Source organism: Neovison vison, chromosome X, assembly GCF_020171115.1.
Source record: "Neovison vison isolate M4711 chromosome X, ASM_NN_V1, whole genome shotgun sequence".
In the NCBI taxonomy this organism is placed as follows: domain Eukaryota; kingdom Metazoa; phylum Chordata; class Mammalia; order Carnivora; family Mustelidae; genus Neogale; species Neogale vison.
In genome coordinates, this window is record NC_058105.1 from 93,294,302 (window position 1) to 93,317,731 (window position 23,430).

The following is a 23,430-nucleotide window of genomic DNA, read 5'->3' on the forward strand; positions in this document are numbered from 1 at the left end:
AAGTAGTGTCTCCAAAAATATGTAAGGAGACGTTTCTGCCCTTCTAGAAAATCACTTCCATCCACAGTCCCCCAATAAGTTATAGAGATGAAGAATTGACAGAAATAGTATCTCCTGATGGAGACATGCAGTACATTAATTAAAGTCTCTGACAAGTCCAGGTGAACAGAAACTGGTTTAACTTTGTGTGTGTGTGTGTGTGTGTGTGTGTTTATTTTTATTTTATTTTACAGCAGCTTCATAGCACATTGCTAACAACCATCATTGCTTATTACTGACAACCACTGTTGATACAAGAAAGGTCAGCAAACATTTGTACTTGAACAGTGTTTCATCCATCTTTAAACTGGGTAAACCTTAGTATTTTGCAATTAAAAATATATATAATCTAGGAAAATCCACACATATCCAATTTCAAATAACCAGCTTCATAATTTTGATTTTATTGGACAATGTTTTTTTAAAACATTGAGATGTAATTAACACATATTCGTTTCAGGTGTACAACCCAATGATTCAATGTTTGTATATATTACAAAATGCATCACAAATCTAGTTAACAGCCACCACATGTAGTTAGAAAAGCTTTTCTCTTGTGATGAGAACTTTTAAGATCTACTCTCTTAGTAAGTTTCAATATCAGTCTTGTATTATTAACTATAGTTGCCATGTTGTACCCTGGAACTTATTTATTTTATAACCGGAATTTGTACCTCCTGACCACTTGGCTTAAATTTCTTTTCCAGAATTTTCTTATTATGAAAATTTTCAGAGAATTATATAGTCAACACTCACATACCAACCAACTGGATTCTATAGTTAAAATTTTTCTATTTTTGCTTTTTTCCATTGTAACCATCTATCCATCTCTCTCTCTCTCTCTCTCTCTCAATCTGTCTTATATTTTGATGGTAGGTCACAGGTATCAGGACCTTTTCTCCAAAACTACCTTAGCACACCTATCCTTAACCAGCTTTGTTTATGAATTTGTGTGTCATCCCTGTGCAGGGACCATGCTAACCTCCTCTGTATCGTTCCAGTTTTAGTATAGGTGCTGCCAAAGCAAGCACTAATCAGCTTTGTTTAAATCAGCATTTCCTTGTCCCCCAGGAGCACAAAAGTCACATGTGGTTTTTTTTTTTTTTAAGATTTTGTTTATTTATTAGAGAGAGAGCACAAGCAGGTGGAGGGACAGAGGGCAGAGAGAGAAGCAGATTCTCCACTGAGCAGGAAGTGAGATGCAGGGCTCAATCCCAGGACTCTGAGATCATGACCTAAGCCCAAGACAGACGTTTAACCGACTGAGCCACCCAGGCGTCCCTAAAAGCCATGTGTTTGTTGTCACAGTAATATGATTAATCTCATCACCTCTTGACACCTGCTGATGTCACCCAAATTTCCGCAGGAAAGCCTTTGGACGCGATGCTTTGGGGTTATGAAATCTCAGCTTATTTCAAATCATTGTCTTGTCTCAGTTAGATTAATCACAGAATGGGAAGGACCAAATTTAATCACAGATGAGGAAAACGAGGCCCAGAAGGTGAGGACTCTTGTCCAAGGTCAGTCATACAGCCAGGCCGAGACCTATTAGCCTTAGAGCTTTTTCTACAGAATGGTGGTGTCCTGCCTTGTCCTTGAACCTGGCAGCATTCCACTTTGGTCATTGTAGACTGCTGTAGTTGACTTCATTCATCTTTGGGTCACTGGAGTGTTTCAGGGGCAGACAAAGTAAAGCTTCTGGGCCGGGCTCCACACTAGGCTCCCAGAAGATGAGGGGAGAACCAGACTTTGGCATAGATGAAGGAGTCCTTTGTAACTTCATTTCTTCCAATTACTTCTTACATCTCACCCCGATTTCTTTTCCCTGCCATGCCCACATTTTATCCTCTCCTTCCCAAATTCCTAAAATTCATCATCTCGTTTTTCATGAAAAAAGTTTTTTTTAATTTATCTTATTTTATTTTTTATTATGTTCAGTTAGCTAGCATATAGTATATGAAATATATCAAGGTAATCTACAGCAAGCCTCACCCTCTTCAGGGCATTTGTAACACCTATTTCTTTCAGAGACTAGGCTCTAGGGAGTGGGTGAGCCAAAGGGTTCTGAATGATAGCTCTCTGATTTTATATTCCACCTGAAAAAATGTTTGTGATTCTAAAACTCCATAGGAGGGCTACTATCACAGCAATGAGATATGTCCTCCTCAAGTTACATTTAAGGAAACTATCATGGTATTCTGTGATTACCCTCTAAATTTAAAAAACAAGGTCGTTGTTTTTTTTTAGTATTTAATTTCTAGCATACTGATTAGATATATCTCAAGAAAATTGCTCTTATCAGTCTAAGATTTCTAGTGGTAACTATTGGTTCCATAGTACTAATCTCCTAAATTTTTGAGGATAAGTACATTTAACTCCTTGTTTTCTGCTACTGTTTTCTGATACAAATAGTATGAAAACATTTCTGGGGCATCTGGCGGGATCAGTCAGCAGAGCACATGACTCTTGATCTCAGGGTTGTGAGTTCAAACCCCATGTTGGGCAGATAGATTACTTAGAAATTCTTCTTTAATTTCGTCTGAAAATTCTGTTCTTGATAATCATAACTGTTGGGATCTCAATGATCATAACATATTAAAGAACCCATAATTATTGAGTGGTTACTATTGATTGATTGATTTTAATTCCAGTATAATTAATGTATGGTGTTCTGTTAGTTTCAGTTGTACAATATAGTGATTCAAACACTTGTATACATTACGCAGTGCTCATCACGACAAGTGTACTTATCGTGATAAGTGATCTCCTTATTTATACATATTTCATGGAATTTCCAAAAGGATTCAAGGCAGGTGATTTAAAAGTTTAGTTTTCTATAACAAGTCTGTGTATTATATTCTTCATTTTAAAAGCTGCAATAGACAAAGCTTTAATTTCTGGTTTTGCTTTTTTTTTTATGGGCCTCCATACTGAGGTGAAGTGAAAACAAAGTTTGTCTACCCTGATTACAATACACAAAAGCTGTCCCACTCCTTTCCAGCAACAGACAGTAAAGACAAAAGCTTGCTTATAAAATAAGATTTATTCTGATTGCTGACATTTTAGGAGAATGTAATCATTTACATATAAAGCCATGATGAGGAAACAGTTTTTATGGCTTTAGACATATTCTGAAAGGCTTTGGAAGCAATCTCCTTCTGGTATCATCTGGAGAAAGGTTTCTATGGCAACCCACAAACGCTTGATGTTTTTTATTCTTTTCAAGAGCATTAATCATCCCATGGCCTGAGGCTTCGGCAAAGGTCCCCTTCATTTGAGAAGCGACTGTCACTTGGTTTTCTGTTATATATTTTGTTTGTCTTGGGGAAAGCAGAGCAAAGAGCTACCAAAAAGGCTTGGAATCTATCTTTCTCGTATTTGGCAGCAAGACGTGAATAGTATGGGCCTGGATGTTGTTTCTCAGTGATTGAAATGTTTGGTTTATGGGATGTTGTCTCTCTTTTCCCAAGAGTTGGGTTGATGTGTTCTCCGGAAGAAGTCAGTCCTTACTTAAGGAGGAAGAACCATTTGGCCAAAGCACTTAAGCAGTAGTTCAGGGGAGCTGACCTCAAAGACACTGCATGTGTTCCAGAAGCTTTCAGATCATCCTGTAATACGGGCTCAGAGCTTTGGACACGGACAGGCTGCAGGTGATTTTTATCCCTGTATTCTTTCCAAGAGAATGAATGAAGATATATTTTAATTTTAAAATTTGACATGCTTTGGAATTTTTTTTTTTTTAACACAGCCATTGTGTATTACAGGAAGTCATGCGACTAATGAAAAACACACAGGACCTAGAAACAGAACTGGATTTGAGATCTGGCTCTGATGTAGCTGGTTGTGTAAAGCTGAGCAACCCCCAACTCTCTCTGAGCCTCCAGTTCTTAACCTAAAGAATGGGAATAATAATGCCAGCCTCACAGGTCATGTTAAGGACTGAATGTGTGTGAATCTAGGAAACTACAATGCTATAAAGATTTTTTTTTTTTATTTATCAGAGAGAAAGAGGGGGAGAGAGCAAGCACAGGCAGACAGAATGGCAGGCAGAGTCAGAGGGAGGAGCAGGTTCCCCACCGAGCAAGGAGCCCGATGTGGGACTCGATCCCAGGACGCTGGGATCATGACCTGAGCCGAAGGCAGCTGCTTAACCCACTGAGTCACCCAGGCGTCCCAAACTACAATGCTATAAACTAGAAGGTGGTTAGTATCAGTAGGCTCTTTCTTTCCAACTCTTTCCCTTTGAAAAAGTCAAAGGGGGGCGGCGCCTGGGTGGCTCAGTGAGTTAAAGCCTCTGCATTCGGCTTGGCTCATGGTCTCAGGGTCCTGGGATGGAGCCCCGTGTCTGGCTCACTGCTCAGCAGGGAGCTGCTTCCCTTCCTCTCTCTCTTCTGCCTCTCTGCCTACTTGTGATCTCTGTCAAATGAATAAATAAAATCTTAAAAAAAAAAGAATGAAAAAGTCAGAAGTATCCTTTACCGTTTCTTTTTTAAAGACTTATTTATTGATTTGAGAGACAGAGAGAGTTGTGTGCAAGCGGGAGGAGAGAAAAAGAAAAGCAGGCTCCGCGCTGCCAGTGGAGCCCGACACGGGGCTCGATCCCATAACCTGCGATCACCACCTGAGCCAAAACCAAGAGTCAGACACTCAGCGGACTGTGCCACCCAGATGTCCCCCTTTACCATTTCTGGGGCGACTAGAGGAAATCAGTTTCAGTGTGTGCAAATATTTTAGTTTCTTATGCTAAATCAAATATACTATGTTTACATAGACACCCTTATGGCCGTTTATTTATTTATTGACTAAAGTAATTAAATGTCATCTTTGTTGAAGGATATTAAATGAATTCATTCCATAATCACCTAAGCGCCACTGTGTCCTAGCACTGAGGAGACAAAGAACGGATAATTAAATTCTTATCATCCAGGAAATAAGTTTTTTGAGTTTCAGGGCACAGCATGATCGGTTCAGGCAGGTGTCCTACACAAGGTTGCCTGGCTGATGGCAGTGACAGAGAGGGTGAGGTCCAGCGCACATTCCACCAGCCAATCCATTTGCATGGTTGTGTGCTGCATTCCCCCGAAAGGAAGGGCACCATTTTGAAATTTAGCTAAGGGGTGTGTGTGTGCATCGTTTTTGTAATTTACACAAGGGCAGAGAATGTGCCGACAGTGACCCTGTTGCTTGCATGGTCCGTGAGGTTTACTGCAAGGCCCCCAATGCTTCACCCTTTAGTATGAGGAAAGCTGCTGGGCATGTTTGTTATCTGGAGTCAGAGTGCCTGGATTTGAATACCGTCTCTGCCACTTTTTAGCTGTGTGACCTTGGACATGTGACTTGGCCTCTCTGCGCTTTACTTTTTACATCTACCCTCTTCACAGTGTTGTTGCAAGGATAAATTCTTATATGTAAAAGACTTCAAAAGAGAAGCTGCCATATGCTCAGTGCTCAAAATGTTAGCTGTTTTGCGACGTTTTTACCTGCCTCTCTACTCTCTGTTGAAAAGTTAACCATCGAATTCCATCTACAAATACCACTTTCCTTTAATGAATTTATTTCACACAGGGGATATTTTCATCTTACTCAGGTCCTTTGTGTGTGTGTGTGTGTGTGTGTGTGTGTGTGTGTGTGTGTTTGTGTTAAATAACTAAAAGGCATTCTCTTTGGAGACATCAAAGAATCCCAGTTCTTTGATCAGAAGGTCACTTGGTTGTTTCTAGAAATTTCTCATAAAACCATTGCTTTGTCAGAAGTGACAGAGGTGTCAAGGGCTATTTGCAGATTTTTGGCTTTCATCCTTCCTGGGGGAAGGCTTATATCTTTTACCAGGATTATAAGGTTAGAGATGCTTTGAGGTACAGTGAATTTCTTTGTCAGCCTTGGTTAACATGATACTTTTCTGGGGATGTGGGTAGCTTTAGACTAAGAAAAAAAGTCCTTAAGTGGTATTGAAGTACTGATGTTTCATAATGTTGTCAAAACAATTAACTTTGCATTTTAAAACTCTGAAAAATTTTGTTAAATCTCAGGTTTCAATAGGAAGGACATGAGCCAGAATTGACAAAGCAAAGCACGAGGTGAGACCCGTGGTGATAATGATTTTTCTCTTCCCTCCCTGTCCTAATCCCTCCATCAATCCTAAGATGCCTTGAAAAAAACAAAACAAAACAAAACAAAACGTTTTGTTTTCAGTACTTTACAGTCTTCCTGTCTCATCTAACTCTTGGGTCGTTTTCCATGACACGGCAACTTGGAAGTTTTGAATGCTAATAATTCGACACACCACTGATTTTTGGATATTTAAAATAATCTGGATGTCTTTTGCTGTGTGGGTTCCAAATCAAGATACTCATCACTTTGATGACATCTTTTTCCAGATAAACTGCCTGAGAAGACAGATGCAATATTTTTATGATTTCATGGCATTAGGCATTAGCCGATCATTATTCACATGTGCTGGACTCTGTCATTCATCCAAGGAAGGCTCTTTGAGCCAAAATACCATAGCCACTGTACCATCTGGAGTCAACAAATGAGATGATCTTATCAGGGACCTGTCAGGGCCAGAGAAGGGCTGTCCCTGAATGTGCCAAGATAATTCGGTTGTGAAATATTAATTGATCCTGCATGATCGGCTCCAGTTTAATTAACTTTTCTAAAGTACAAAGTGATTAGAAGCTCATTCCTCAGTTGCTTACCGAAGTTCAATATCCATCGAAGAGAACACCTGGCACTTGAAGGGTCCTGTGTTTAGATGGAGAGCAGAATGTTTTAAGATACTTTGCATCAATCAGGGTAATAGGGTTGCCGTATTTTTAATTTTTCCTCTTTGGTCCAAGGGTAGTGGCGAAGAGTTCAGGTTTGGGGTTAATCTGTGACCTGCCATTTACTGAGTGTGTAATCAATGGCAAGTCAGTGAATGTCTCCAAACCTCCGTTTTTGTTTTTTTTTTTCTTTTTAAAATGAGGATAATAATACCACTCTGCATGTTGGAGACCGGAGGAGCTTTGCTTGTAAAGTGCTTCTTGGTCCCAAAACAAGTGCTCATTGCTTTATGACGGCGGCTATTACTACTGTGAATGTTTTCTTTTTAAAAAACGGCTATTGTTTTTTCACTTGTGTCTGGAAATGATTGCCTAAGTGTTTAAACAGTACCAGTCACGTTACCTAGTGTTTTTCAGGCAAACGTATGTCTGCTACTTTCTGATTTGGGGTTGGTTCTTTTTCTTTTTTTCTTTTTTTTTTCACTCTACTATGGCATTTTAAAATTCCCAGACTTCCCAGAGAAGGCATCATCCTTCCTATTTTTGTTCTGTGACAAAATGAGGTAAAAGTTCCCAATAACTGGCAGAGGAACGGACTCTTGAGAAATTAACCCTGTTGTAAGCTGGGGCGGCTCTGTGGAGTCCAGTATATGCGTATTCTTCCATCGGTTAAACCATCATCCTTTCCCCAGTCATCAGTGACGAACCTCTGGTGAGCTACTTCTCAATCTTTTTTTTTTTTTTTGTTTAAGATTTTATTTATTGGGGCGCCTGGGTGGCTCAGTGGGTTAAAGCCTCTGCTTTCGGCTCGGGTCATGATCCCAGGGTCCTGGGATCGAGCCTGCTTCCTCCTCTCTCTCTGTCTGCCTCTCTGCCTACTTGTGATCTCTGTCTGTCAAATAAATAAATAAAAATCTTTTAAAAAAAGATTTTATTTATTTATTTTGAGAGAGAGAGCGAAAGAGAGAGAGAGAGATGAGTGGTGGGGGAGGCATAGGGAGAAGGAGAAGCAGACTCCCCACTGAGCAGGGACAACCCCCGCCCCGACGCGTTGCTTGATCCCAGGATCCTGGGGTCCTATGACCTGAGCCAAATTCAGATGCTTGATCCACTGAACCACCCAGGCGCCCCTTAATTTTAATCACGTCCCGACCAGACTCCAAGTACTCAGTTTCTTAGGTTCTCTGAAACTCCTTCCTCCTAAAACTGCAGTGACTTTCTTAAGCCCCCATATATGGACCGGTTATCTTTCAAATCAGTTTTTGCCCCTTGATGTCCAACAAGCCTTTGAACACTGCTCCCCACACCCCACCCTGTGAACAGTAGACCAATTGTAGGATATGTCCAACCACATGGTCTCATTTTGCCCCATTTAAGGCTATTTTTGTAATTTTCTGTGTATGATCTTATAAGGCACCTGGGCATGGAGAAGTCTCTATTGAATGGTTTAATAAGATCCTGGCTTGTTTTAATAACTGTTCATGTTTGGCATCAGATACTGTTGGGTAACTGTGCAGAAGAAAAGACAGTGCCTTTTGTGGACTACAAAATGCTAGTGTGCATGAGCGATGTCGTATTTCATTCTGAACCCCCTTTGTTTAAGCCTCAGCGTGCTTAGCAGGTCTGTCTGAGTTCCACGATAACAGCAGTTACTACGGCTGCATGTTATTTCATATTTCATTTGTCAAACTGATGCTTGATAAGAGAAATGGCATTGAGTTGTCTACAATTTTGAATCTAAATAGAAATGTTTAAAAAATAGATGAACGTAAAATTTTTCTTTTTTTTTTTCCTCATGGAGGTAAAATTAGCACTGGAGTTAAAAATCCAAACCTTATCTTTCCAAATGATCGGTTGTGCAATGCTGTGTACACCATGTGTGGGTGGCCAGGGGCTCTGGGACCCTTACCCTGCCACCAGCTGAAAGTCCCCTGCCCAGCCTCTAAGGACAGGGCTCGGAGAGACAGATGAACTTAAATAATGAAATGTCAGATCCGGCTCTTTTAAAAAATGGGTTTCCTCGGTTAGGATCGCTGATAGAACAGTGAACGAAGCCTGGGCTTTTCGCTATATCTTTTGCGGTGGGCTCCTGTTTTCTGTTAGACGGGTGCTTATCAAACTGCAAGATACAAGTGTATTTTCAAAACACGCTGAACCAAATAAAGTGCAGATGATCTTCTGAAGTGTAATTTCCCCCTGTAGTAGAACGTGAGAGATGTGATCTATGAAGATGATGGTTCCGAGTCCCTGTGGAAAGCAATATGTGTGGTTTATGAACTCTGAACCTGGACTGAGGCTGCCTGGCTCTTGTGAGAGCTTCTGTGTTTCATTCTCCTCGACCATAAAATGGCAGGATCAATAGTACCCTTTCTCAATGGGTTGTGGCGAGATCTCACTGAATTAGTATATTAAAACAGAAGAGCATCTCAAATGTAGTGAGCACTGAATGAGTATTAGCTCTTTTTATAGGAATCTCTCTTTTCTTTTACTTTTTTTTTTTTTTTTGGACTTGGGGGAGAGCGTCTAAAAATCCCAGAACTATTATTTTTTAAAGACTAAGCTAGAAGCTGTTTCATTTGTCTGTAAGGCCCAGGGTCTTGGCATTCCTTGATTTTATTTGATCCCATCAGGCAAATGATAAAGGTAATTAGAATGGAGGAAATTCGGTTATCATGGTGAGAGTTCCAGAGATTTCCTGTCTGAGAACCATCTTACGCAACTCTGTAAGAGTGGTTTTGAAGATATAGAATTTTAAGATCTCTGAGATCAAAAACGTCACCTAGGATGCTTTTATACCCAAAACGACACATACAGATTCTATAGTAAGCTTTATACCTTGTCAAAACTCATTGAACTCATTGAGTAAAATTTACCATATGTAAATTCACCATATGTAAATTTTCCTCAATAAAACTTTTTTTTTAAACTACATTCAGGGTGGTGAGAATGTTCAGGCATTCGTTAAATATTTTTGACTACATTCATAATTAAATAAATGAATGCACAGGGTCATTTCATTCTTCGGTGATGGGTCACATGGAGAACTAGGACACAGGGTGGGGTTGAATTTCATGTCCTTGGTTTTGAAACTTTACAACAACTTCCAAAAGTTCATGTTGACAAAGAATTTAACAATTAATTCTAGGTCCTCTCAATTGCTTTGAAGGCATACTCTCCCTCTGACTTACTGAGATTTTTTTTTTCAGATTTACTGGAGAATAAAGTCAATTGGCTATGTTTGGTCTGGTGCCTAGTGGGGCTTATACATTTCTCTGAAGTGTGGCCTTTTGTTTTCATTTGTGTTGTCCAGACACATAGTCATGCAACTTAGACCTTAAAGATAGACATGCTGATATAGTAACCAAAGATATTTTAAAGGTTTGGAACATTTATCAGAAATGAAATCCCTTGGGGCTCCTGCGTGGCTCAGTCGGTTGAGCGGCGCCTTCAGCTCAGGTCATGATCGCTGGCTCCTGGGATCGGGCTCCCTGCTCAGTGGGGGAGCCTGCTTCTCCCTCTCCCTCTGCCTGCTACTCTGCCTAGTTGTGGTCTCTCTCCATCTCTCTAATAAATAAATAAAATATCTTAAAAAAAGAAATGAAATCCTTCTTGTTCTTGCTAGAAATAGCAGCTGGTTTCCCAGACTTGGAATCTGGGCCTCTACTGAGAAACCCTAGGTATGTGTAGGGTGAAGGTAGCAGTAGGCCATGGGAGTGAGCCAACGTGGACCTTTCTCATTGGGGTTAACGTGAGGGGCTTACCTGGAGTCCCTGTGCAGTGTCTGATTGTGGTCTCTTATTGTATTTTCCCCCCAGGCATGGCGGCGGCCAAGCTTCTGCATGACTCTGGCCTGAATGTGGTTGTTCTGGAAGCCCGGGACCGGGTGGGAGGCAGGACTTACACCATCAGGGTAAGACATGAAGGATGGGGATGAAGAAATGGGAGGCTGAAGCGGAGTATTTTTTTTTTTCTTTTCTAAAAGTCTTGAATTTTGTTTGACTCTTAAGAGAGTAGAAATTACTTTGAAATAGGCTCTCTTTCAATTTGCTACCCTTTCCAACATTTTCTTCTGTCTCTTTGTTTACCTAATGGTGTTTGGCACTTGCCTGATGAATTATTGCACCAATTAAGAGGTGTTTAGAATACATCAGTGAATAGAATAAAGATTCCCACCTATGCAAAACTTTGGTTATCTTTGGGGGACAGAGGAGCTAGATGACAAACAAAAAACAGCAGAAAATGACGGACCCCTGACTAATAGGTATCTGGTTATGCTTGGACACCTTCAGGCATAAGGAGCTTTTCTAGTCCCTTCTTCAAAGATCGGTCCTTAGTTACTGGAAGTGAAGCCTATTTGTAAGCATATAGAAAACTTGCTCATGAACATATAAGAACAATTTCAAAGATTCAGATTATGGCCCAATGTTCCCTAATGCTATCTTTCAAATGTCTGGATTAACCATATAGAAGTGATCATTTCCTTTCTTGGTTTTCTCTAGCATTAAGCATTTTAAAATTAGCCTGAAGTACCAAGTAAAGAGAAATTCATCAATTCAGAGCTTACAAAAAAAAAAACCATGATGTGAAAGATGTTGTAAGCGATAGGGTTCAGAAGTCTGTTGCCTATTTAAAGTGCAGTCCAATTTGCTTTAAAGAATGGTTTAATAACTAAGTCACATGAGGGAAGTACCATTGAAAACAGAATCCCATTTTCCATGGATACACCTTAAGGTGTGTCTATAACCCGTGAAATGACAATTTGCTTATTGTTACTATCGTTATTATTATCTTATTTCAGAGCTCTTTATATTTATCTTAGGAAGAACATTTTCACAAATATTTTTATTTTTTTCTGTGGGAAAACAGAACCAAAAGGTTAAGTACGTGGACCTTGGAGGATCTTACGTTGGGCCAACTCAGAATCGTATTTTAAGATTAGCCAAGGAGCTAGGATTGGAGACCTACAAAGTGAATGAGGTAGAGCGTCTCATCCACCATGTAAAGGTAAGCCTGGGCCAGCCTTTGGAGTATTTGAAGACTTCTTTCTCGGTCTTTCCATATATGAAGTCCACCTCTTGCCCTCAGAGAATTTATTGCATTACTGAATATCGCATATGCATTTCATACGTGTATTTCAACCATTCTTAGAATGTTTTCACTGTCATTACAGGAGAGCTAAGTGAGAATTCTAACCTCTTTGGGAAGGTTTTTGACGAAGTGGTATTGCCCATTTGGCAAAAAGTTGAACAAAACCAATAGAGAAAAAGATGTTTGTGACTAATTTATTAAATACCTCTATTTGAATAGCTGGGCACTTTTATGTGACACAGAAGCAGGTGTACAGTTTTATAAATACTTCCCTAGACTTCATATTATGAAGGTATTTGTAATATGCCTAACAGTATTTTGAAATTTTGTTATTGTATCCTGTATATCATCTAAGGTTACTGTTCTTTGGAGAGTAACATGAAAGTGGCTCAAGCCCTACATTCCATTTTTTGTGGGGAAGCTCCATTGATCTCCCCAAAATTTCTTTGAGTTTACTGGGTCTGCCATTCCCACGATCATTTGTGGCTCATGGTTCCTGCTTCCATGACACCTATGCTCATTCACATCTTATAGACTGTGACCCTTGTCTTCCCTTTGATCCATGCCAACCTGTGTTCATATTCACCTCTTTATCTTGATTATCTTCAGACCATCCCAAGCGTTTGTGAGCCATAGACTTGACTGAAGTTTTGAGCAATATGGGTGTGGGGGGGTTTAATTGCAGAAACACAAATAGCTTAGAACTGAATACTGGACATTCTTACTCTAATAAGCATTTATTTATTTATTTATTTTTAATATTTTATTTATTTGACAGAGAGAAATCACAAGTAGGCAGAGAGGCAGGCAGAGAGAGAGGAGGAAACAGGCTTCCCGCTGAGCAGAGAGCCCGATGTGGGGCTCGATCCCAGGACCCTGGGATCATGACCTGAGCTGAAGGCAGAGGCTTTAACCCACTGAGCCACCCAGGCGCCCCTCTAATAAGCATTTAGATCAATGAGCCCCCTGGGGATTTCTCACTGGCCACACTTCTCCGTGGATCCAAGTCACCCACCATGTTGCTGTCTTCAGGCTCCTCTCATATCTCCCTGATCCTTGTTTTCCGAGCAGCATTGTCTTGGTCCAAAAAGTTACTGTTGTGCTCTGAGAAGCAAAGAGTCACCTACTCTGGGTCCAACCCTGGAGTCCCAGAGAGAACTGGCAGAGGTTTTGAACTTGAGCTTTTCCTCTCTTCCATACTTGCCTTTTTTGCAAATGGAAGTGAGCAGTATAAAGACATACTTCTCATTGGTAGAAAGCATCCCTTTTTAAAAATTTTTATTTATTTATTTGAGACAGAGAACATGAGAGGGGGAAGGTCAGAGGGAGAAGCAGACTCCCCGCTGAGCAGGGATCCTGATGGGGAACCCGATCCTGGGATTCCAAGGTCATGACCTGAGCCGAAGGCAGTCATTTACCCAACTGAACCGCTCAGGCGCCTTTGAAATCATCCCTTTAAGGAAGACAGAAGAAAGTAGCAGTAGTCTGTTTTGATTTATGTTAACAATGTTGACACCCTTATGTTATTTGTGAGTGATAATATCCAGAAGGACATATAACAAACTGTACATTATGAGTCATTTAATAAAACAGGAAATAAACATCTATCTAATTTGATACAATAAGGTTAATAGATTTCCTTAATTTATACATAAATGTTTTGGTTGACCGTCAGATTTTGCTTTCTAAGCCTTTCTACCTTGCTTCCACCTGTGTCTAGCAGAAAAAGAGACAAACGAATTAGAAATGAAAGTGTCGCATGGCGATAGTGCAATGTCTTGCACATCAATCATCAGGCTTAGTAAACATCCTTCATTGGATTCCTTGTTTTAAATGTAGGTCACGTTGACCTATTTCTTTGTCTTCCCTGTCCTAATATGGAAGACTTGCAGAGAATGATCCAGAACACTGGGCTCTCTTGTAGGTTTTTCCAGACAAAGGATATGACTAGAGATTATATTCATGTCTCTGTCTTTGTGTGTGCCGGGTTTCTTGGCCGTCAGAAGCTATGCCCAGGATGCTTTGTTCCTCTGGTAATCTTATGGCTGACATTAACTTCCTTGTGAAAGCGACTATTTGCAGTCATCAATTGTGGAAATGATGTTATACTGGCTACCTCTGCCGCTTTCTTAGACAATTTCAAATAATCTATGTGCAGCTAAGAAAAAAATACAGATAATTAAACATTGTCTCTGACTTGATACCGGGTAAATACATTATGCCGACAGTGCTCCTTATAAAATATCAGATAAATGTCATTGCTTTTTAAGGAATACAAAAGGAAAAATAGAATTAGAAAATGTGGTTAAAGAAAAACAATTTAAAGACCCTTCCATAACCCTAGCTAGAGAAAATCACTGGAAAATACTTTGGGTTGGTAGATTTTCCTATTTCTCTGTTGCTATTCTCTGACCTCTACTGGAGGAAATGAGAACTATCAGTGCAGTTAAAAATAACAGGTAGAGGGGCGCCTGGGTGGCTCAGTGGGTTAAAGCCTCTGCCTTCAGCTCAGGTCATGATCCCAGGGTCCTGGGATCGAGCCCCACATCGGGCTCTCTGCTCAGCAGGAAGCCTGCTTCCTCCTCTCTCTCTCTGCCTGCCTCTCTGTCTACTTGTGATCTCTGTCAAATAAACAAATGAATCTTTAAAAAAAATAACAGGTACATACATATATACAGATATATATTTGATATACTGACTTACTCTGTAATTAATTCCTACTACCAAGACAACTGAAACACTAATGAGTCTATGAAATAAATGCCTGTTGCAGTCTCGACAGAGGGGTTAATTTGACCTCCCATGGTCAGATCCGCATAATAAATAGCGACAAAGACACGATGCCTAAGAAGTCCTCCCCTAACCAAACACTTCTCCTCCGCTCTCACTGCCTGCATGTGTTCTGCTCATATTTTCTTTGGTTTTAACCTGTGAAAAGCATTTGGGATAGCTGCATCCGTTTCTGGAATTAACGATAACAGCTCTAGCTTTCTGTCTCCTTCTACATGCCCAAGAATGCAGTTCGTAAGTTTTTTCCTCTGTCGTGGTAGGCAGTCTTGTAGGCATTTGGCCATTACTCTGTATTGCCTGTTTCTTTTCTTTTCTTTTTTTTTTAGATTGTAAGTATTTATTTGACAGAGAGAGAGAGAGATCGCAAGTAGGCAGAGAGGCAGGCAGAGAGAGAGGAGGAAGCAGGCTCCCCGCTGAGCAGAGAGCCCGATGCTGGGCTCGATCCCAGGACCCTGGGATCATGACCTGAGCCAAAGGCAGAGACTTAACCCACTGAACCACTCAGGCGTCCTCTATTGCCCATTTCAATAACTACTGCTAAGCACAAAATGTAGTTCATGCAAATCTATGATATATTCATGCCTTGTTTCAACAGGAGCCCAACGTGTATTTTTTTTTAAGATTTTAAGATTTTATTTATCTGTTTGGAAGAGAGAGAGAGCACAGAGGGAGAAGCAGATCCCCCACTGCAGGGCTCGATCCCAGGACCCTGGGATCATGACCTGAACTGAAGGCAGACACTTACTGAGCGCCCCAAAGGCTGTGTTTCTTAAGAAATGATGTCTCCCAGTATCACCAGTGTCCTGGCAGTTGTAGAAGGAACAGTTGGCTGATAGATGGGATGTGTTCATGCCGGCCCCGTAACTAGCATCCAGAAATCCTTGCTGTGTGCTGTGATACATGGAGCCTCTTTCCTCTTTGCCTGTAGTGTGTCAGAAATGGTTATCACGACTCAGTGACATTCATTTTTAGAGCTAAGGATGATCTGTCTTAGGTTGCTACAGTGTGGTTTTCCAAAGCCTCATTCCGGAATAAAAGATGCGATACCAAGCTACATTGGGGTTTCATTGTTGGTGGGGAAAGTGATCACTTCAGCTCAAATCTTTATTAGTTCAGAAGGTGTATTCCTCATTTCTGAAATCCGTGATACCTCCCTTAGAGCTTCACAGTCCTGAAATTTTTCATCTGTCTTGCAAATAATCATGCTAATTTCTGCTAGTAGAGTACAGAAGGCAGCTGTTTAGGTACCTTGAAAGTGACTTAGAAGCAGTGTTCTCTTTTAAGGACTGTCTCATAATTAAAGACGGAAAGTCAAAACTTCCTAAGGAACTTCACTACATTTTGATTTACACCTCTTTCTCTTCCATCTAATTGTGTGTGTGTGTGTGTGTGTGTGTGTGTATGTGTGATCTCTCATTTATTTTTTACTCTCTTGAAGAAAGTGGAGAACATTTTTGAAGTCTGGTACAATTTAGGCTGTTGGCAAATAGAGTTTCTCTGTTTCGGAAGCTTTTATGAGTCTGGAGTATGGAACTCGAGTCTAGTCAAACATGAAACTGCTTTAGCCCAACTTCACACTGATAATTATTTACCAACTTCAGCTATCTGGAGAAACTGAGGGGGAAAAAAAAAAAGAGTTCCTCTGGTCTTAGTCGGCTTCCTGGCGGTTAGAAGCCAAGCTCATTGTTAAAGCCCCTCGTGTGTCTCGATGTGGTCAGTGCTTGAAGAGGCCTACGAATGAGGAGACCTGTCTCAAATATATTGGCTGCCCGTTGCTGCTACAACGTCCTTTGCTCACACAACCTCTTGAAGGAGGTACTGTTTGGCTCACCACCTCCGTTCGTTGAGAACTCCAAAATCAGCTGAAAATCCAGTATACCGAAAGCCTGTAAAAGGGAGCGGAAACGAGGTCTCTTGCAACAAGAGCTGTTGGTGAATTTTGAGAAAGAGATCACAGGTGCTTAATTCACTCTCTGGATTAGGGAACAGCAACAGAATGAGAGCCCAGATATCAAGACATAAAATATTCAAATTACAATTGCATTTGTCACGCAGGACCTCAGCGTCCCCCAGAAATGAGCAAATCAGTGATATCCAGTCTTCTTCAGGCTCTTAATATCCTCTAATATCCTCTTCCCCACACCTCTGCCTCCAGTCCTGTTAATCCAGGGAAACTGCTGTTGAAGTCCAGGTTGCTCTTGCTTCTCTCTTGATGACAGAGGTCCCCCAGGAACAGGTTAGGCAGACTCTTGCATTGGGCCCAGGAGCAGCTGCCAGTTTCACATGAATGTCACATGGGCCACACAGAGCTCACTGGCTCCGGGAGTCTGCCCTAGCCCAGATGAGCTTCGTGAACCTTCTCTTCCCCTCCCACCCACATTCCACGACATTTTGTATTTGTTGGAAACAATTATCTCTTATCATTACAATTGGTTTTGTTTGTTTGTTTGTTTGTTTTTGTTTTTGTTTTTTTTAGTGTGGGGAATAGTAATTTCCTCTTCAGAAGTGAAACCCATTTGTCTAGGGATCATTCTAGAAACGGAAGTGCTCATTTGTGTTCTTTAGAAAACACAGGCAGCTTTCGGGCATGTAATAATTTGCCAAAAGTTATGCCTTCAATGGCTGGATTTGGAGCAATGTTTTGAGCTAGGAGATGAATTTATTCTCGGCCTTTGAGTTTTCCATTTGGAACTTAATTTATGATAAAATTAGGAAGCCTCTCCTGTATGTGCGAACACACACATACACACATCTGGATAAACTCGACAGTCGCTAGAATTGCGGGCAGCACAGAGTCAGTTTTAAATCACGCTGAAGGCGGAGGGCAGAGACTGTATAGAATTCGGTTACAATGAAGAAAAAAAGAATTCAGTTACAATGGTGATGTTCACTAAAGGAAATAGGCCTTCAGCTTCGGTCTTGTGCCAGATTTGACAGGTCCTGTAACATGTCATCGTGGGATTCGGCCAAGTAGTCCAAAGAAGATGCAGTGAAAGGGGCGCTTGGGTGGCTCAGTTGGGTAAGTGTCTGCCTTTGGCTCACATCCTGATCTCAGGGTCCTGGGATCGAACCCCGAGTGGGGCTCCCCACCCAGAGTGAAGTCTGCTTTTCCCTCTCCTTCCGCTCCTCCCCCCTGCTCATGCACTCTCTCTCTCACACACACATAAATAAATAAAATCCTTAAAAATAGAAGAAGCAGTGACAGGCTCCCAGCTCACCAGAGGCTAATAAGGGCAACCAGGTAACAGTTGGTCAGAGAATGTTAGCAGCCTGCGGTTACTACCAGGGCATTGTCAGGAAGTACAAGAGGGCCTGGAATGTGTTGGCCCACCTTGCCACCCTCTCGGCAGCAGCCCCCGGAAAGGCCGACATGTGGATTCCGAGTCTGTTGCTCACGGAGTCCTTGCCTTTCTCCTGGCCTTTGCAACATCTGGCAAATGATAGCAAAAGTGACACTCCTGTGGCATGGACATCAGGATCCTACCAAGCAAGCGCTTTTCCACATAACATCTTACTTGTGAGTTACTTGGTTGTGAGCTAGAAGTTTTAGCCCCATTTCACAGGTGAGAACATAAAGGCTATGGAGAGATTGATTGCAGAGGGCAGGAAGCGATGGGGTCAGAGCATGATCCAAGGTTTGGGGTGTCAAGAATACATGGAGACCATGCTGTCCCCTAGATGAGACGCTTTGCGTCACTTCCTTCTGAGCCCCAGCACTTGGCTTGACTGCTCTCCTTCCTTCCAAACTTACAAGGTTGTGTCTTGGAAAACTCCAGCCCAAGATTCTCCTTTTTGTTAAAATGTTCTGCAGTTGGAGTGCCTGGGTGGCTCAGTTGTTAAGCGTCTGTCTTCAGCTCAGGTCTAGATCCCAGGGTCCTGGGATTGAGCACCATATCTGGCTCTCTGCTCAGCAGGGAGCCTGCTTCTCCTCCCACTCCCCCTGCGTGTGTTCCCTGTCACTGTGTCTCTGTCAAATAAACACATAAAATCTTTTAAAAAATGTTCTGCAGTTGACTACAGTTATCATCCTGGCTCCTTCCCAAGCCCTGTATCCTCCCCACTTTCCTGACGATACCTTGTCAAACCTCGTCTGAAAGTAGGATGAATGGTGTTCCATTATGTGTACTTCAAGATCACACACACACACACACACACACACACACGCATGCACACACAGCATATTTTGTTTATATTTAACATTCTTGGATTCCTATTTTTATACTTTCACAATTAAAGGTTTTTTAGGTCTGCTTTTTCACACATGACTATTTCATAGATACTCTCCAATGTCATTAAAAGTACTTTGTTTAAAAAAAAAAGGTTCTTTATAGATCCCATTTTAAACAAGTATATAAAATTCTGTTGTAAGAACACTCCATAATATAGAGGACATTTTGCCAATCAGTTACTTTCAATAAGGTATCTATACTCTGTTCAAACAATCTGACATTTATTAAGCATCGAACATAGGTCACTAGCATACAAGGTGGTAGGCTACATAATTGAATTTGAGACAGTTTGGGCTCTAGCCAGTGTCAGATTTGTGAGATCAAAGTTCCCCTCGTCAGTATAAAAGGAGATTAACCCCCACACCCAAAAAAGAAAAAAATGTCTAAGTAAAATACAGCAAACAAAAAAGCAAAACAAAGATTTCCACGCCCCAGTCAAACCAGAAAAGATAGCAGCCTCCGATCATAAAATTTGAGAATTGATGGCAAGGAAAACTTTTTAGATTTCTAATACTGGCTGCTCAAACCCTGAGCTCAACTGTTGCTGAAAGCAGACGTATTACACGTGAAAGCCAGCGATCAGGAGCTCTTCAACAATTTCCCTCAGCGTGCCAAGACTGGTAAGCACTCGGTGTGCCTTTCAGATTATCCAGACAGCAGTCTGGCCAATGCATTCCTACTTTCTCTGCCTCTTAATCCTGTGACATCTCCTTCCTGGCTACCTGCATGCTGTCCGCTAAGCCAGTGGCACCCTATTTATTTATTTAAAAGGTTTTATTTTCATTCTGGTTAGTTAACATGCAGTGTTCTGTTAGCTTCAAGTGTACAACAGAGTGGTTCAACACTTCCGTACATCACCCAGTGCTCAACACGACAAGTGCCTTCTTTAATCCCCATCCCCTGTTTCATCCAATGGCACCCAGTGTAAAATTTGGTCATAACAGCACTCCACTTCAGAGTGTCGTCAGATGGGGACTCCAAGAACTCGGGAATCGAGAAGCCTTGGTAAAACTGTTTTTAAACAGTAAACACATTTAAATAAAGATTTAAATGTAAAGAATAGGAAGAATTATGTTTGGTACTACAGAACCAAATACAGAATGTATTTTTTTAAATTTTTATTTACTTATTTAGAAGAGAGAGCACGCGAGTGGGGAAGGGACAGAGGCAGAGAATCTTAAGCAGCTTCTGTGCTGAACACAGAACCCACGCGGGAGGCAGTCTCATGACCCCAGGATCATGACCTGAGCTGAAAACAGGAGTCAGACGTTTAACCGACTTTGCCCCTCAGGCGTCCCCGGACTATATTTCTAAAACAACCTTTATAGGGTTAAAAAAAGAAAAAGAGAAGAAAAGAAAGAATGTCATCTATAAAATCAGAGTGTGAGGAAGGTGAGAAGAGAAGAAATGTAAGCAAATTGAGTACTAGTGACATCTTCTTTCATAGCATAGAAGCATTCTATACCAAGATTAGACTTGGAGCCAATAAAAAAACCACAGACTCAGATTACTTCATGGTTTTATGAATTTTTTTCACTTTTTTTGCTACAGGGATCTTTCAGGAACCAATATTTCTTGGGGTCATGCAACATTTATTTGAAATTTAAAACTTCTTCAGTTCACTTCAGTGTGTGTTTCTTCCATTAAATTCAAGTAAATTTAGGTCATTAAAAATAGCAAATATAGTGTGATTTGAGTCTCAGATACTTGCATTTCTTTTCTTTGCCCCTTTTTCCCTCCCTACCTTCTCCTTTCCTTCCCTCCTCCTTACTTTCTTTTTTGTTTCCTTTCTCCCTCTGTCAGTCATCCATTGTGCATTTATCCATCCATCCATCCATCCATCCACCTACCCACCCACCCACCCATCCATCCATCTTTCTGTCTTTCAGATGCTTGTAAAGGGGTCTGGAATGTCAGGCACCAAATGCTATAGATGTTTTTTAACCTGAATGGTGTAATTTGAGATAATTTGCTTTCTGCTTCTTTGAATGTTTTAATACTGCCAGAACTTTTTTGTAAAGAGCTCCTCTTGTTTTTATTTTTAAAAATATAATTAGACTCAAACTCTACCTTTTGGGAGCTCATGAGAAGAGGTTCGACTCTGTAACTCACACCTGCCCAGCAGCGATCTCCTGGGTTATATATCCGTTAACAAAGACCAGACTGCTAACAGCTGGGCTTAGTGACTGAGCTTCAGCGCTTTGAGTTTAGACAGTTTAGATCCCAAAGCAACTGTCAGAGAATGCAGAATGTCAAAGCCTCTTATCCTATTATCAGTGGGTTGCAGAGTTTTCCCAGTGTCTGATACACACACACACACACACACACACACACTTCATTGTTGACCCTTTGTGCCACCTTGGCAATGGTCTTTATGCTTTTGTGCCCTGATGTCTCCATTTGCAAAAGAAAGGTATTTGTCTTGCTTAGTGCTTTGAGCTTTGAAAGAGAAAAGAGGCTAACAGAAAATAACTGGTTAACCTTATCTTTGCCAAAGAGGCTGCTCTGACGAACTGAAGTTACTAAGAATGTTTTGATAGGAAGGTGAGAGTCTATTGACTTTTGCTTTTGAAAAACTTCTCTAACGATTGTGTGGATTCGTAATACTAAGTAAGAATTTGAATGGCAAGGGCACCAAGGAGGATGAAGCTTCTTCGTCTTCTTTTTTTAAAGATTTTTATTTATTTATTTGACAGAGATCACAAGTAGGCAGAGAGGCAGACAGAGGGGAAAGGGGAAGCAGGCTCCCTGCTGAGCAGAGAGCCCAATGTGGGGCTCGATCCCAGTACCCTGGGATCATGACCTGAGCCGAAGGCAGAGGTTTAACCCACTGAGCCACCCAGGCACCCCGAAGCTGTACAGATTCTTACCTAAAGAGAACCAGGCCAGTATACTCATCCTGAAAATATTTTTACAGGCTCCTTATACATTGAACTGTAACTCTTCCTTTTAAACCCAGGCTTTTCTCCTTTTTTAAAATTATTTTAATTTTTAATATTTTATTTTGTTTTTATTAACATTACCATATAATATATTATTTGTTTCAGGGGTACAGGTCTGTGAATCATCAGGCTTACACAATTCACAGCACTCACCATAGCACATATCCTCCCTAATGTCCATAACCCAGTCACCCCATCCCTTCCCCCAACCCCCCCAGCAGCCCTCAGTTTGTTTCCTGAGATTTAGAGTCTCTGATGGTTTGTCTTCCTCCCCTTCTTTATTTGTGTCTCATATTATTAATAGGCTAGGCCATCAGCATTTGGCTACAGCTAAACTTACATGCCCAGACCAACAAGAGAAAATAGATAATAGAAGACAGAAAATAAAATCTTTCCTGGTTCTGTTTACCTTCTACGTTTCCTTCAGCTCTCCTCTGCGACAATGTCCATACGCGACAATGTTATTGCTAGACCCAGCGAGGCCCTTGCTTCAGGTTACCGAGTGGCAATGCTAGTATTCTTCTAGAATTGTCAGGAGATAGTAGGCATGTCAGAGTTTACTAACCTTTAAATAACCCAAGGTCAGAGAACCAAAATACATTAATATTTTTTGTCTTTTTTTTGACATGTATGTGAAATCTGGGAATACTCACCAAAATAGCTTAAAACAGCACTGCACAATAGAAACAGATGTGCCACATATGTCATTTAAACTTTCTAGTAACTAGGGACACCTTGGCGGCTCAGTTGTTTGGTTAAGCATGTGCCTTCGGCTCAGGTCATGATCCCAGGGTCCTGGGATCCAGTCCTGCATCGGGCTTCATGCTCTGCGGGGAGCCTGCTTCTCCCTCTGCCTGTTGCCCCCCCCCCCCAGCTTGTGCTCTCTCTCTGACAAATAAATAGATAAAATCTTTTAAAAACATTTAAGAAAATAAATTTTTTAGTAACCGTATCAAAAAGTAACAAGAAAGAGCTGAAATCAATTTTAATAATATATTTTACTTAACCCAATATATTCAAAATAGTGTCCTCTCAGCATGTAGTCAGTATAAAACATAATAAATGTGGTGTTTTACATTCTTTGTACCGAGCCTCTGACATCTGGTGTGTATCTTGTACTTGTAGCTCATCTCAACTCAGGCTCGCCACATACGAAATGCTCAATAGCCACGTACAGCTCGTGGCTACCGTACTGGGCAGCACAGACCTCATAGGTCTGTGTATACAGGGTCCATGTATATGTGCCGCCATTTCTCAGACATCTTCAATTAAAAAAAAAAAAAACCTGTACCAAACTTACGCCTGGATCCTACATTATCAATCCTTTATCATGCAACAGGTTACCTTCCCTTATGCAACTTCAGATATCTGGCATCACAAAAAACTCGGAAGTAAAACAGAATGATATTCCCTCTATGCATTTTGCTTCCTCATGGCAAACCAGCTTTGAATCACATTGGAAAAACTTCTACTAGGGATGCCTGGGTGGGTCAGTCTCCGTTAAGCGTCTGCCTCGGGCTCAGGTCGTGATCCCAGGGTCCTGGGATTGAGTCCCGCATCGGGCTCCCTGCTCAGCAG

General features: G+C 41.1%; 1 protein-coding gene and 1 non-coding gene across 3 annotated transcripts in view; one reads left to right on the forward strand and one right to left on the reverse strand.

Moving 5' to 3' along the window:
• MAOB (monoamine oxidase B) overlaps window positions 1–23,430 on the forward strand; it is a 105,025-nt gene that overhangs the window by 29,443 nt on the left and 52,152 nt on the right. Inside the window, exons 1-3 of one of the 2 annotated variants that reach the window (XM_044235445.1) lie at window positions 7,243–7,515; window positions 10,619–10,713; window positions 11,670–11,807. In XM_044235445.1, the coding sequence (XP_044091380.1) occupies window positions 10,621–10,713; window positions 11,670–11,807 (231 nt within the window). In that variant the 5' untranslated portion in view covers window positions 7,243–7,515; window positions 10,619–10,620. Of the gene's footprint in view, window positions 1–7,242; window positions 7,516–10,618; window positions 10,714–11,669; window positions 11,808–23,430 lie in introns of those variants that run through there. The other variant, XM_044235444.1, reaches the window with a different exon arrangement.
• LOC122897810 lies at window positions 965–1,070 on the reverse strand. Its single transcript, XR_006382650.1, has one exon. It is a non-coding gene; the product is annotated as a U6 spliceosomal RNA (small nuclear RNA).